Raw genomic sequence first — 16258 nt, 5'->3', positions numbered from 1 at the left:
ATGGAAAAACATAAATAAAGAGATAGACAGAAGGAGGGAGAGCGACAGAGAAGGAAAATAGGGTAGAGTTGATTGCACAGGGGGTGAGGGGCAATAACAGGAGCACGGATGATTAAGTGGTGTTAGAGACGAGGAACACTTGTTTGCAAGGACAATCTTTGTGTGCTTTTGTTGTCTGCCGGCCGCCTTTATCTTTGTGTAATTCTCCTTCTGATGAAATGTGTTTAAAGAGATGAATTGGGATCGGAGGAGCCGTCCTGACATGATTATGAGGGATTCATCTGCAGCCATCTGCCACCGTTATGAAAGGGGTGGGGGTGTGTGGGGGGGTAGGAGAGAGAGAGCAATAGAGAGAGAGGAGAGAGAGAGAGAGAGATGGAGGGAGGGAGGGAGAAAGGGAGGGAGGGAAGCGTAGACCTTCTGTTCAGCAACCCTGCCACAAACCCACCATTACACAGGCCCGTGGCCCTCAGTTTAACATAAAGGCTTCCTTTGCTATGAGCTCTGGGTCCAGTTAAGGAGGCAGAGCTGGACCATAAAGCTTAAACCCTTGTTATCACATTTTAAACCCCCCCTCAAAGCATCTTCACAACAGGAAGGATTGCGTAGTTGAAGTCCTTATGTAAACACTTACTGTGAACTCCCACGTCAGCCTTCGCATGGATGTTCACCTCACAGACACTTTTGTAAGCAGGAACTTGGTCATTTGGAGTATTTTCCAGGTATCACTGGCGTTATATTCCGGTTTGGAACTGCCACCTAGAGAATACATCATATTCACACACCAGTTGGAGGAGAGGGCACAGCAGATGGGTCCATTGCTCATCACAACGTCCACTTGTTCTAAAGGGGAAAGCGGGGGCTTTAGACAGCATGTCTTAAGTTGTGTAATAGGCTCTTAGTGTCACAAATGAAAGTCACACATTTTTTTCTCACCTTATTTGTTTTCTCCCTTTTTCTTTTTGGGAATGAAAGATTTTTCCACACTCTGATCGACATCACTGCAGATATACATGGACTGTAAGTGAAATACATACAAAAATGACTTATACCCACTCTGAACTCAGATAATTTGTTTGTTGAGATATATACAGTGCTGTGCAAAAAAGTAACATTTTGACAAACTTGTTATTTAGTATATGTCTATTTGTATTTCTTTTCTTATACTTTACTACATTTTGAATGGAAATAGTGTACTTTTTTCTCCAAGACTTTAAATAAACCCTTCATAAAACCATGTACAATGATGCAATAATACATTACATTGTTCTCACTTGTGAAAAAATAACACATATTTCCATCGTTGCTGCGCTAACACGTACATGTCAAGAGCTACAGTAGATTTTGTTTTTTTGCTTCTAGATAATTACAAGAGGAGAACATTTGTACCTCTCTGATGAATGAAGATATCTTCTTTTAACCATCACCTTGTTCCATATGCATGAGACTATAGCCATCAAATCTCAAAGTGCTCTTGTGTTTTATCAAAGTACCTGTTTCATTTTTGCCCACTATGACTCTGGCATCACTTCATATTACAGGTCAGCGTTACGGTGCTTAATTATGTGCCGGCTGCTGGGGGCCCCTAATAACCTGTCATTGAGGGGAATTTGAATGTCACACCATATTGTTGGGCCCTAATGGCAGCAGGCAGATCCACTGATGAGCCGTTTTGGGACAATTACAGCAGATATTCAAATCACAGGTCTGTGTGTGTGTGTGTGTGTGTGTGTGTGTGTGTGTGTGTGTGTGTGTGTGTGTGTGTGTGCGTGTTCGTGCGCGCGTGCGTGTGCCTGACAGGGCTGCGCCAACACGCACGCACGAACACACACTTGTTGTATCTTGACCCTGTAATCCACCTCCCCCTGACACATAAAGAAGAGCCCCCCCTCCCCGCCGCCGCCGCTGCTGAAACAGTTTAACTGCAGCCTGATCGCTTTTATTATCCACCTAATCCAGATATCAGCGATTTCATCAAGCCAGGAAGATATGCATATCATGAATTATTTTGACACTGGGACCTTTTAATTTTCGCCGGCAATATTTCATTCCACCAATCAGTGCCTGGAGTGCTTGTCGCCGGGCGGACGTGGCAGTGTCAGTGGACTAGACCCCCCCCCCCCCCCGACACACCCCCCAAGAGGCTCCAAATCATCTAGGGGTCCATAATGAGCTATGGCCACAATTATGATCTGCCTGTGTGTACATGCATCTCATCAAGGGCCCTGTGCAAACTGCTGCATACAGACACAGGGACACGCACGCGCACCATTACTTTCATAAACATAGGTTAAACATCTGCCAAATGGGATTGGCAGGAGTGGGAGATACTGTACTACTGTAAATGCGTCTAATAAAGTACCTGTACAATTTTGATGTACTTTATTTCTCTGACGGCTGATACTTTGCAGATTATTACTCAAAAATCAACATGAGAGGAAAATCTTATAATATTGCTGTTGTCGGGGTAAATGCTGATTGGTTAAATGCATTTTAGACATTTAGAGAAAAGGAACATTTAGAGGACTAAAGGAGGATATTAACTTGTCACCTGATAGTTTGAGACCCCATTAAAAGTGAGGCACAGGCTTCCAAACCTCATATTTTGATATTTTTGGGTGAACTTTTTTGGTTCAATAGCTCAAATAAGGGGAATTTTGAGAGGTGACACTGTTTTGGAATTACAATATGGACTGAAGGGTTGTATTTCCCACTGTAGTATTAACATTTCTACCTGAGAATTGAAACACTCCTTTAAACTCCTTTTAACGCACAACCACTTAAACACTCCTTCCACCACTGATGTGACCATTTGATAGAAAATCTTTATGGTTCTTAAAAACTGATAGATCCATCCATCAAAAAAAAATATCAAAGCGCAATCTGTCAATTCTTAAATCAACAACCACAGGGCGTCATGCATGTGTGTGATATGTGGGCTGTGGGTCTTAATACACTTGTGTCTTTATTCACTTCCCTGCAGTGGGTATTTACGTGAGCAAATTGGATGCTCAAACAGTCAGTCCGTGACCTTCCCTCATCTTGGATGTTGACCCCCGTATAAAGAGAGACATTACATCTCGTTACACAACAACACGGCTCAGGCGCTCCGCTCAGATAAAGAAAAATGTCTCAATTAAATCTTCACCGGGGCCCCTGCCAGTGAGTTATTGCGGCCCACAGTAGCGCTGATCGCTACACTCACACATCCTCAAAAGTTATTTGACATAAATTGCCGGAGTCACATTATTTCCTGCCACACTCTGAGGGGGATTTACAGCTGATCCCATTGACTGGGAGCTGCACCTCCAATAAAATTCCTCAAGAGCTGCAGGGGCTGAGATGCACCTATCTACCCTCCATCAGACCCCTTCCACGCACTGTAGATTAACCATGCAAATACACACAGGTGGGAGGGTGATACTGATAACACATTAATGCACAAATATGCAACTGGGCTGATATGGCTGCAGGGCCTCCAGGCGAACACTGATTGTGTTTTATCTGCCAAGGGTGAGGGAATGAAAGTTGCAATGTGGCCTATCTGAAGAACTGCAAGATGAGTGGAACTTTTTGTTCTTTGGAGGACATCTCAACTACAGAGATGCCTGATAGGAATCCAAGAAATTAATGTAGAAGAAGAAATTCCACGGAAGATCATTAAATCAACCAGGGAGGGAGTACAAATCCTATGACTGCACAAATCCCCACCGGTCTAAAAATAAGTAGGATATGGTACTATTGCAAAATGTGAACAAAAGATGACTGCACTTGATGAATGAATGTTGTTAAATCAAAGGATAACAGATGGAAAAACATAATTCATATACTATTAAGAATTTAAAGGGTCATCTAATTACAAACCTTTGTTTCCGTCAGATGTGTTAACAGTTTCTCATTTGCTCTTTGCCAGGCTTATTGTCTCTCTCTAGTGGTCAACTATAAGACATCCATGTCAATAATTAACCGGACGTATTCATAAAGGAGACTATTTCTCCATTATTGATAACAGATCATGATCATTAAAAAACGGTTCTTTCATAACATTCAAAATCGATGTCAGAAAGTCCATGCAGAATGTTGTGCTGAGACAATGGTGCTGTATGACATCATTGCAATTCCAATCTACTTGTACTCTACCTCAGGGTCTATGTATAATGTTTAACAATAGTAGTGATAATACAACCTTCCTTCCTTCCTTCTCTCTATCTCTCCTCTTTCCCCTCTTTCTATATAAAAAATGATCTCCAAAATATCCCACAACTGTATGCACAATGTCATGTACAATGTTTGCTTCAATAAAACAAATTGCAAAAAAAAAAAAAAAGACAATGGTGCTGTGTGTTCACCTTCCATCCAGATGACACAGAGCTTTGACGACTCCTCTCCAGTCTGGCACAGTGTCTCCTTAGAGGCTCAGCAGCAGCAGCAGCAGCAGCAGCAGTCGTGGCTCGGGGGCCTCCAGCTGGGCCTACTGCTGCCTCTGCCTGCCTACCAGCACAGTGGCTGGGGGAGGTGGTGGGCAGGCCGCGTCACTGCCCTGGGGCGCCTCACTTATGGACCAGTAAAGACAACTGAATTTTGCAGTTGCTGCCTTCAGGGATTTGATTTGAAGAAAGTTACAGCTGCGATGATGGTGTGACCACTGCACACATCAGAAAGACAAACATAAATAAGTAGAACCATGTAACGTATTTTTGAGAATAAAAAGAACACGACACAACACATTTCCTTTTCAGTCAATCATTTATCGTGTATGGGAATCAACCATTATAAGATCAGCGATACATTATATTACATTTGTCGACAGGATGCAGTCTGTACATATGAAGTTACATTTCTGAGGACGAGGTTGGTAGCGCTTTGTCTATCTTTCATATGTTGTAATTCTACTAGTAATAGCAGGATCACTTTTACCTGAAACAAATGTTAAAATGAAATGACATGATGCAGCACAGACATTTAGTGAACACAGGAAAAACAAGGAAGACCTCAGATAATTTGAAACGTAATACTGATAATGTTCAGTTTGATCTAGCTTACTCCAAAAGGAAATGATTTCAGAAGAATGTTTGATGCAAAAATTATTGCTTTTTCAGAGAATAGTCATGATCCATTTAGTAAATTTGATGATGCTTAGCTAACTGAATGATGAGATCTCATCATCCAAATAATAAAACCACCCTGGTCAGCACATAACTGTTCATGACACTCAAACAGATAATTAAACCTAGCGTGAATCACAGCATCATCGTGTGGGCTAGAGAATGAGGAAAACCCTCATTCTATGCTGCTGTATCCTCTCATCGGGTTTGCCTACTGAAGAACTTTGTGTCCATAAAATGCAAATCAGTATTACAAAAACAGAACACAATTTCCCTTCACGTGTAAAGTCTGAGATCATCAGGCACCATTTACAAAATGTACATAACCGCACCCCTGATACAGTTTACCACGGCTGCCCACAGACAGCGTCAGCGAGTCCTCTGTGTGCACGCATCAACACAAGCTTGGCTTAAGGACACTGCTGGCTAAACTTAAATTACAAATGAACAGGAGGCACTACAACAATACTGTAAAACCGTGAGTCAGTGAGCTTCCAGGTAACTATTCGGCAAGCAGGAATCCAACACGTTTGTCTTCGCTATGCTGATCTAGGGTATTGTTAAAATGCTGATGTGAAATATTCAGCTGAAAGCAGAGGTAGCCTAAATTTGGTGTACTTAATAACAAGGAGATACAAGTACATCATCGCCACATGAATGTGTTTTTTTCCCCCCGCCTTTAAAAGCAGTGATGGGTGGTAATATTAATCAGTCGACTGGCCACTCGGCTCCCTTTTCTGTTCCACGCGAGGCAGCTAATGTGAGCCGGTGACTGTCTGAGCTGAAGCCTCTTGCTGGTGTTGAAATTACTAATTTTACTGATATGGCCTCCCTCTGTGAGCTGTAAGCTATGGCCGGCGACTGCTGGGAGCATTTGAACCTACATGGGGAAGTACAGACATTACATCTGACATGCTCGGAAGACACAAATAATAAATACAGTGACCAGTCAAAAAAGGCACACGCAATAATCTAGAGGGAAAAGTATGAATGGCAGCGGGCGACATTGGCACAAAACATTTACAGCATGCTTAAAAATGATCGGGAAAATAAGGGAGTAAATTAGGCTTTGTGACAAAAAAAAAAAAAAACAGTGAAAGGGGGGAAAAATGTGCATTAAAAGGCGGATAATTGGGGAAGAACACAGAGAGAAAAGTTTCTAACGTCATGCACAGAAAGTTGAACTCCCAAATACTAAATAAATAGAAAAAAATTAAATATGAAGGCCTGACACTGAGCGACACGGCTACACTATTTGGTTTGAAAATGCTGGATGCATCAGAGGTTTTGGTAAAAATTATTATGGTATGAAAATCATCGTAGGAGGCCGACTCTGAAGTCCTGTGGGATACATAATGCAGTTAGTTTAGTGTGTGTAAGTGTGCAAATGCAGCCAGTGGGGGGGATTCTGTTGCTAAATAAGTGCATTATATACACATGAGTTAAAGTTATTGCCGGTCGGGTTCGGTTGGCGGTCCTGCACACACAGCCGAGCTCTGTGTGCTTTTGCAGTGGGGGTGTCTAGAATAGTGAAAAGCGGGGCTCAGTCCGGGACGAGGCTGATAGCTGGATGGTGCGTTTAAGGGGGGGTTAGGGGAATAGGGATCACAGGAAGTGGTCACCAGTAGAAGGAGCGGGTCAGGAAGTTGGCAGCCGTGCTGAGCCAGCCCATTCCGTCGGTGATGGAGCCCACGCGTGTGACGGCCTTGTCGTGCTCCTCGGACGGACTCTCCTCCTCGGGCAGGTAGTCTGGGATGTCTGTGTTCTCCTCCACCACCACCACCACCTCCTCCTCTTCAGAGTCCACTTGGAATGGCACAATCAGCTACACACACACACAGATAGGGCTTATATTAGACTAACAACAAAGTCACCTAAAGAGAGTCTGACCGAATGAATTGAATACACAAAGATTCATCAATACACATAATGAGAGACACAGCAGCGATGTCATTATCCTGGGTACAGAATCCATAAGTGAGCCAAGTCTGACCCCTGCTGGTCAAATAAGATATGACTACAAATGTAACCACTGTCAATCTAATTATTTTTGAATTGCGTCACTGAAAAGGTATGACGAGGACCAGATAGGTAATCTAACTGGGGGGGGGGGTATGTTATGCTTTCTTGTACGGAGATGCAAACGTATTAAGGTTAAGGCCTTCACCTCTCCTCCATCATCTGTCTTCACTATCTGCTGAGCCTTCATGACTTTGGTGGAGTTTATCGCCGTGCCCAGTGCCTGTAAAGAACAAATCCATAATCAGACTTACAACATAACAGGTAAGACTGCATGGCTGGAAACTAAACACACAGTGAAACGTCACTGTTTACACACAAATACGACGTATCTCGCTCGGGTTGTTGTGTGCCGAGTCCAAACACTTACGTCGGCTTTCAGGTCAGAGCGGATCCTGACCACACACCTCTTGACAGCCATCTGGAAGGTGAAGCTGATGACCCCTCGGATCTTCAGCAGGGCCTCCTCACACAAACTCCTCCGAGTCTGACGACAGACAGGAAGCAGGTAAATTAGAAGTAGCTGTAGTAATTATACAGAGATACTAACGTTGCTGTGATTCAAAATAAATGCAGTATGGTTGATTCTACATGAGCTGCACTGCTTGTGTTACATTATGTATGTTTGTAGACTGTAGCGATTGGGATGACGCTTATCTGAGGTCTGTCTGCTGTAATGTGATCTGGCTTTCCCTGCGAACTTCCTACAGAGCAGCACTCAATCTCAACATCCTGCTGTTCAATGGTTGATATTTACCACCTGAACCCTCGCCCCCACACCCTCTGCCACAGAGACGGCAAACATGCCCCCGTCATCTAAACACGTCGCGGGTCAAACTCTCTGCATCACGAACGTTTGTAGTGACATGGAAATGCGCATGAAAATGGTTCCTGAATGCATCTTATGGCCGCTTACAGAGTCGTCCAGTCCATCAATGTGCAGCACCACAATCTTGGCCCTCTTGTTGTTGGAGCCCAGGAAGAAGTGAGCTTTGCGTCTGCAGGAGGAAGCCGCTGCCTCCGCCTTTTCCGCCTCTTCTTTACCAGCTGCTTGCAAGATCTCGTAGATCTCAGAAGCCAGCAATTTGGTTTCCCCGGGGGATGTACTCCTTTGGTGGAAGAAGGAAAAATTAATCAGTGAGCGAGTGTGTGAGCAGATAATCATCTAAACATTTCTTATGAATGTAGAGTAATGTAATGTCAACTGAAAGACTGAATGTGCAGAGCAGCTTATTCGAGGTATAATTGTGCAAAAATGGTTGTTAAAATCCATTTAGTTTCTATACAAAGGGAAACAAGTGATGGTTTGATGTTTACATCCATCTTTCTATTTTACAAGGCCATATCTTCACACAATCATCTCTGGTTTAATCTGCTGGACTGAATGTGACCACATCCTTCCCAGCGTTGAGAGGTTGACATTTCTAAAGGTCACTCTGTTTTGGGCTGATGTTGGAGGCCGAGCTGCTGCCACTGGGGGGGCACCATGACAGCAAAACTGCCAACTAACCTTTCCGCGGCAAAAACACACACTTGTAAAGGAAAGCTTGTTTGCAACACCATTAAAAATTAAGTCCCGCAAGGCTCCATCAATTCCATCCTTGTGCTCGAAAATAAGGATGACATCGCCTTAACAACGTACTAATTTGCATGCATTGGGCGTAATAATCTCCTTATTTAACAGCCGGAAACAAACGCAGGAAATGTAAAGTGTGCAGCAGCTTTTCCTGAAAGAGCCACACGAGGTTGCAGTTGATATTGCACTGATATTATGCGAGGAATCCGAGGGTACGCCTGCAGATTTGACTGGTGCATACAGTCACCCAGCCATCACATCATGTGTAGTAACCAAATGAGACAACAGCTGTCTCGCTCAGCTTCCCTCTGGAGCCTCACGCTCACCAACACTGTGCACACAAACTACCCACACTATGTCTCACTCCGTGGCCTACAGTCATCAGCAAACACTTTCCTACTTTCAGTGGATGAGAGGTGAGGTGTTGGTTGAAATTGTTCTTAATGAGCTGAAGGAAGTAGAGTGACGTTCACACCTGTTCGGTGCGACTTTGCAAGATTTCCCCCCCCCTCAACCCCCGCGTTCCCACTCTGTCTAGCCATGATCCCAGCTATGATCGACCTCTATCCAAAGTCAGACCGACTGCATTTGAGAGCGGGGAGAGTTTCTGCTGTCACTGCAGGGCTCTTAATTATCCTACCACTGACCAATCATAGTGCCTATCCACTATCCACTACACTGGGGGAGCATTTACGAAAAGGTATATGAGGCTACAAACAAGCGAGTAAGAAATTGGAGTAAAGTATGCCAATGTGAAATGAGAAACCTCTGCAAAATAACTGCAGGACCGTGCAGCAGCAAATAGAATCCTATATCTAGAAAAACACAGGACTCATCAAAATTGCAGAGAGGTGGCTGGAGGGGTGCAGAAGCAGCAAGTTAATTGATTACTGCTCTATTCTAATTCAACATTAATCCCATTGACACTGATGCAAACAAATAGAATGTCATCGTCCTGTCAGAATTTTGCAGAGAGGCAAACAAAACATATCTTTGATTGAGCATTTATCTAAAAAACCTGTACACATGAGGCATGAGTGTGTGTGTGTGGGTGTGTGTGCGTTTGTGTGTGTTGCAGCAGTGACAGGGACTTGCTTCTGCATGACATTCTGCAGACTCAGCATCATGCCCAGCTCGCTCTTCATCTTCTCCCTGTTGGCTCGACATTCTGCCAGGTAGCGAACAGCCTGTAAGGACGAGGGCAAGCGTTATCATTTTACTGCTGAGAGCTGACACTGCTTTGTGATAGTATTGGAAAGAGGGAGGTGTTCAAGTGGGTGCACGAGTGCAGGGATATGGTATTGCGTAACACCAATGTTAAATACATAGGTGCTCGATGTGTTTACAAACGCAACTAGCAACTGTTACATAAAGCCTCTTATCTGTGTACTTCACAACAAGTCCTGCAGCACAAACACGGATGCTGTCATAATGGGGGGAGGTTATCATGTCAACAGCTTTGCACTGTGTTTACGTTACTTTACTAACTAGATTGCGTCACACATTACTTGGTTTCAGCCATACAGATGTACACAGTTACTGGCATGTAAACTGTAAAAACAAAAACAACTGGTTTATCTCTATTTGCATCCTCACGACAATTGATTGAACCATTAGGTGCATCAAACAATTATTCAGCCTTGATAAAGCTCAATAAAACAGCGAGTTGTATTGTATATGTTGAAGGATAAAGGAACTGTAAAGACATGCTGCTTACCAATAAAGCAGAATAGACGATTTGTGGATTGGGGTGGTCCAGAAAGAGGATGAGACCCGGCAGGCAGCCTTGATCTTCTACTATGGCTCTTCGGTTGAGGGGGTCCGCTGCAAGATCCCGCAGCTGGTTCACCACAGTCAGAGCATCCAACTCTGCACTCATGGTGCCTCTTGTCCTGACACCACACACATCAAACCAGCCTCTTCTCTCTGCTGACAAGGGAAGAATAGGGGACAATTAAGACAATGAGCACATTAGGACTTTTTAAAATCAATTTATCAACTTATAGATAAAACATTTTTTCTTCTAATCAACAGATGGAAACTGAGATTCATTTTGTTCTATTTACCTTGATCAGACATTAAAATACTGCCTTAAATTCTAATACAATGATATTTATGAAGTAAAATCCAATCTTAAGTGAACATGTACGAACATGCCTTATAATTATTTCCATTGATTTACAAATGCTTAAATCAATGGGTGACGATAACAATTTTAATGATTTTGTACAGCTGCATATAAATCTTTTAGACTGTTAGCCAACGTTACACATTGTAACAAACAGTGTTGTCAGCCATGTAGGAATTAAGCTTAATGGTAACCGGTTGCATTACTAACACGCCCCCACACACAAACAGTAAATACAGTAAAAGTGCGAATAAATACAAGTCGTCATTGTTTCCAAAGACATCTTCCACGACCCCAAGCTAACCTCAATCACGCCCTACACTGCAGAAGCCATTCCGGAGCTAAGCTAAGCTAAGCTAAACAACTAACCTTACTTGACAATAACTTACGTGTTCCGCAAAACCATTAAAACAATGTCGGACAAATAAGTTCAAATACAACAAAACCAGACGCGGTGAGAAATACGGGTGAATATGGACGACACCGTAAAAACAAGCTTTCCCATATGATGCATGTAGGCCCGTGACTCTTTCTGTGCTATGCTTTAGCTAACAGCGGCGGTGGTGGACAGTGTTTGGGTTTGCGGTCCGTCATTGGGTGTACCTGTTTTGTCACTTCAGACATCCCAGTTTCCCGTACGAGTCCCATGGTTTTAAAGGAGCACAGCTCGGCCGGGATATTTCCGAAAAAGAAACAAGCATCCACAAAGCTAGTGGCATATGATTGGCTGTAGATATTTGATTGACAGATAAAACACCCACTCAAAACATGGTTTGTTATATTGATTGGTAGATCAGTCCGTCACTCAAACTGAATATCCAATTCGAACCTCGATTCGTTGTTAAAGGTTGCCCAGCTGTTGTGATTCCCAAAATTCAATTGGCTCAAAATCTGCTCCAGGATTCATCACATCCCACATAATGTCCGTCGGGCAGACAAGGTGGAGAAACCGATGAACTTGTCAGCTAACCTCAGTGTCGGTAAGTTTGTCTAACAGTCTTATCTGATCGCCGATTATGATTGTAAAGTCAGGATCCGCAGCAGGACACCACGCGCCAGGAACAACGTAGCTTTCCTGAATATTTCACAAATTCTAACAGGTCATCCAGCTGTCGTAAAAGTTCGTAGGAGTGAGTAATGCTATCGTTGTTAGCATCAGTTAGCCGGGTTAAGTTAAGGCTCACAAGTAAAAAACAACTTAACATGTTAAAAACACGTGTTTCAAGTAATCGCGTTGTCAACTAAACTCCATTTGGCAACACATAGCGAAAGTTTCCATTTGTGTGGCGGGACATTCCTGAGATTGGGAATTATCCAAGTATCCAACAGAGGTAACGGTAAACATTACGCGCTAATGTTGCTACCGTGACTGTCAGATTCCCGTCAAAATAGTTTGTGTTTCCCTGTGTTTTGCGTTTTGAAAAAACTATGTCCAGCTGTTTTAATGTTGCTATATTGTTGTATCTGCAATCTGTTGTAGTATTCAAACACACAGCCAGACTATTAGAAGTAAACATTTTAACCTTGATGCTTTTGTTCCCCTCTAGATGAGCCTTTGGTGATGAATCTCTTAGACTTGCAACCTTTGTGTCCATGTGTCCTCGTCAAACAAATCCACAGAAATGAATAAAAGCTTCCCACGGATTGAAATGGACCTGGTAAGCATTGTTTTTGTCTACACCCACACACACGTCAGTAAAAATGGATTCACTGTTCTCAAATCACTCTTTTGTCATTTACACATTACCTCGTCCAATTCTTCTGCAGGCTTTTGGATCAGCCAAGTCGTACGGGTCCTCCAGAAGCATTATACGGAGGATCGCGACTAGTCTTCCTCTGAGACCGTGTCCCCGGGTCCATTTCCAGGTAAGAGGACAGGCAGTCTTGTCTGTCTCGTACATGTATGTAGTGTTAATGTTAAGATAAAGACATGTTTACCCCTTTAACGGTCTGCACTTCCCTTGACTTTTGTCCTTTCTGAATCTGAATCTGAATCTTCTGTCACCTTCAACTCTTCTTCACTGATTGTTTTCCTTTATGAGTCATAAACGGAGCAGATGAAGTTGTCAGATACTTTATTCCAATTTGAAAAGGTGTGGTGGATATTTCAATTCTTTTGCATGTATTTTTTAAAAACTCAACTGCTGTTTCTCAATTCTGTCCTTTCCAATGCTGTGCTTTCTCTTCTTCTTCTCTTCTTTTTCCTTCTGTCTCCAGCGGCCCCCCCCCCCCTCGCTATGAGGAATGCAGTATTTCTGCTTTAGGTCAGTTCAGCAACTTGCAACACCTTTGTGCTGACTACCACAGCTTTATTATCTTTAACCAACTCTACTTTTTTGCGTCATTCTATACAAATATACCGTGTGTGTGTGTGTGTGTGTGTGTGTGTGTGTGTGTGTGTGTGTGTGTGTGTGTGTGTGTGTGTGTGTGTGTGTGTGTGTGTGTGTGTGTGTGTGTGTGTGTGTGTGTGTGTGTGTGTGTGTGTGTGTGTGTGTGTGTGTGTGTGTGTGTGTGTGTGTGTGGCGTTGCTCTGGCATGTTTTGTTAGATGTTTTAGTCTAAATGTTGAGCGTGTTTGGCCTTCATTTCTGGCAGCTTCATCCTTATACTGAGGAAAGCGTTGTCCTGAATGGAGCCAGGAGACCGACCTTTGCAGTGGCCTCCCTGGCTGATGTTGGCTGGATTGACGAGGACGGGGAGGATGAAGAAGACCTATTTGGCAGACCAAGGTGAGATCTGTGAAGGGAGCTGTGACAAACGTCTGCATTCTGAGATCTGTACTCAAAATTTGTCCCCTCACCCGTTACAGGTCAGAACTCCCACCGGGGCTCGTGTTCCGAGCCCGCGATCCGAATCCTAAAAAAAGGTCCATAACCCGTCGGAGGTCCCTACCTAGTCTGCGCGAGGCCGATCCTGAAGCTCAGGGCCCAACATTTGCCAATGTTGATGCCATTCAGAAGATCAGTGCCCTGGAGACTGAACTCGCCAAGCTCAGAGCCCAGATAGCTCAGATCGTACTAGCACAGGAAAAGAGCGCAGGTTTGTCAACTGCAAGATCTCTCACGCACTCTTGCGCTCTCTCTCTTGCTCTCGCTCTCTCGCTCTCTCGCTCTCTCGCTCGCTCGCTCGCGCGCATTCTTTCTTTCGTTCTTTCTTTTTGAATGAATGATCCCCTGGTGTAACAGTCTATCTTTGCCTCTAGATGGCAGCAGGATTTCATGTGTGACATAACCCAAACCACGTTTCTGTGTCTCTCACCTCTGCTGCAGCTACAGGGCCACCTCCTCCACCCTGTGGCACCGCGCCTCCTCCTCCTCCTCCTCCTCCACCACCACCACCACCACCACCTCTTCCTCCTCCACCTCCAAGTCTCCTGCGGTCATGTTCAGCCATCGACTTGATAAAGGAGCGCAAGGGAAAGAGGACGGACAGCCAGACAGTTGACGATTCAGGCCCTAAACAAGCAGAATTCCCCAACATGCTTGACGTACTGAAGGACATGAAGAAAGTCAAGTTGCGATCAGTCAAAAGGTGAAACTCTGCTAGAACATGGACGCTTTATCTGGATAAATCTGACCACAAACATTGGCTTTAAGAGCAGGCACCAGTATTACAGTAAGTCACATTCCAATGATAGCTGTTATCACATTTGACCTTGTTGCCTGTTTGTGCCCGCAGTCGCCCAGCGGAGGTGAACGCCAAAGCGAAGGCCGGTGAGCCTATTGATGCTGCAGCTCTCATCGCCGAGGCCCTGAAGCGCAAGTTTGCCCATCGCCATCGACACGACAGCGAACAAGAAGACACAGACGATTTCAATTTCCCAGTTATGGAGAAGAAGCTTCAAACAGAGAGCCCTTTGGTAAGAGATCAAAGAATACATCCTCAAACACAATTAACATCAGATTTCCACACGCTGGTGCAGTTTTAATAGGTGAATTTGAAGTTTGGATTAACTTACTAAACTCAGTCTTCTCTCTGTTTTCCCAGTTTGGCCAGCACATGTTGAAAGCCACTGGAAAGAGGAAGTTGCCGTGAACATGCTTGAGCACTGAATGACTGACAGGTTGAAGCGCCTTATTAACCTTTTCAGTTTTCTGCTGTCATTCCCGGAAGGAGGTGCGGGAATTCTGCCTGATCTAGATGGCGAGCTTCTCCACATATCGGTCATCTCATAGTGTTGCATCTGAAGGTCACTCCGACCGTCTGTATTTGCACTTTTATAACTTATATTATTAGCTTTGTTTTGAAAACATCATTTTTGTTAAACTGAATGTCTTTCTTTTGTTGGACTAAATCTCCTTCGTTACAGAGTCCTTTTCTAGGCGGAGCGTCATGAAACAGAGAATATACAGAATCCTATGGGATCATTAGTTTTATTTTTGAATCATTGCTTTATGCATACAGGAAGATTCTTGAATTTTTGGAAAGTGTTTGTGAAAGCTTTCGAGTTCGACCGCAGCAGAAAGGGAGCACTTTCTAACTTGTGGAATGCTATTCTGTATTGTTCTATGTGTTCCTTGTCGTCTAATTTATGATTGGGGTCCAAGTATTTATGTTGGTTTAGTCGATCATTTAGTTTGCAACAAAGTCTTGTCTTTGTCTGCCAGTTGTATTGCGGAAGAGTCTTGCCAGGGCTCAAAAGTTGCATTTTTAGTTGATATTTATCTCTGTGATTGTAACTCAACAAACATTCCAGTGATCTATGGTTACATGCTGCCAAATTGGTATTTTTATGGTATTAAAGGTACAGATTATGCACTATAATGTGAAACGTACCACTTTAGATCAGAATGTAGTTATGTCTTTACCCTCAACCACTTGCCAGGTATGAGAGGGATTTAACACATCAACTTTGCTTTATGGGTTCTGGAGAGCATTATTCAGCAAACCAAAGGGTTGGAAAACTAAGGCCACCCCTAGACTTTGGGGGCATTGAATTCAGTTTAAAGGTCCAGGTGAGGCTGTAGTTTGTAATCTTGTACGTTTGTAATCCAGTGCCAACAGAAAGCCAACCTGATGTCATAGGTTACTTTCCCAGAACCTGCCATGGCCTCAAGCTTCCGCATGCTGAATAGACCAATACAATGAACGAGGACTTTGCACTGCTGCATTCGTTCAGCAGTGCCAAAATATAACTAATTTCTTACATAAACTTAAGTGGTGGTGCACTTGGATTGCTTTTATTCTGCATTCTCAGTTCACCATCTTGTTTTGGGAATGTGTAGCTCCTACTGTCAATCTGTGTGACCTTATTAGACGTTGTTGCTGCCATTTCTTCACGTCAACTGTAAGAAACTTTTTTAAAGGGAAGCTAGACTGAGTGTGTGATTAAGTCATCACTACAATTAACTATTTAAGTTTGTGTGTATCTGTCGAATCAAATTTCTAAATAAAACCGTATTCACCCTGATTTCTCTTCTCATGTCTTCTG

At 43.5% G+C, this 16258-nt stretch overlaps 2 protein-coding genes across 5 annotated transcripts; one reads left to right on the top strand and one right to left on the bottom strand.

Moving 5' to 3' along the window:
• Window positions 1-5106: 5106 nt before the first annotated feature.
• Window positions 5107-11521, bottom strand: armc1 (armadillo repeat containing 1). 4 transcript variants are annotated; one of them, XM_076158229.1, is made up of 7 exons: window positions 11432-11521; window positions 10418-10629; window positions 9796-9887; window positions 8041-8233; window positions 7495-7611; window positions 7273-7347; window positions 5107-6930 (listed from the first exon to the last, which is right to left on the bottom strand). In XM_076158229.1, the coding sequence occupies exons 2-7, from the start codon at window positions 10577-10579 to the stop codon at window positions 6724-6726; spliced, it is 846 nt and encodes a 281-aa protein (XP_076014344.1). In that variant the 5' UTR covers window positions 10580-10629; window positions 11432-11521; the 3' UTR covers window positions 5107-6723. The 4 variants fall into 4 exon arrangements, with proteins under 4 accessions (XP_076014344.1, XP_076014345.1, XP_076014342.1 ...); XM_076158230.1 differs by having other exon boundaries at window positions 10418-10626; window positions 11432-11504; XM_076158227.1 differs by lacking the exon at window positions 11432-11521 and adding an exon at window positions 11218-11418.
• Window positions 11522-11722: 201 nt separating this feature from the next.
• Window positions 11723-16237, top strand: mtfr1 (mitochondrial fission regulator 1). The gene is made up of 8 exons (XM_076158340.1): window positions 11723-11808; window positions 12376-12486; window positions 12596-12694; window positions 13423-13556; window positions 13637-13866; window positions 14097-14358; window positions 14506-14686; window positions 14815-16237. Exons 2-8 carry the CDS (start codon window positions 12451-12453, stop codon window positions 14860-14862), a joined length of 990 nt encoding a protein of 329 aa, XP_076014455.1. The 5' UTR covers window positions 11723-11808; window positions 12376-12450; the 3' UTR covers window positions 14863-16237.
• Window positions 16238-16258: the final 21 nt, after the last annotated feature.

This window comes from Genypterus blacodes, unplaced genomic scaffold (assembly GCF_046128005.1).
Source record: "Genypterus blacodes isolate CSIRO-AG114 ecotype Tasmania unplaced genomic scaffold, CSIRO-AGI_Gbla_v1 ptg000076l_1, whole genome shotgun sequence".
Taxonomy (NCBI): domain Eukaryota; kingdom Metazoa; phylum Chordata; class Actinopteri; order Ophidiiformes; family Ophidiidae; genus Genypterus; species Genypterus blacodes.
Note: the sequence above shows the minus strand (reverse complement) of the source record. Positions and strands in the feature narration are given on the sequence as shown.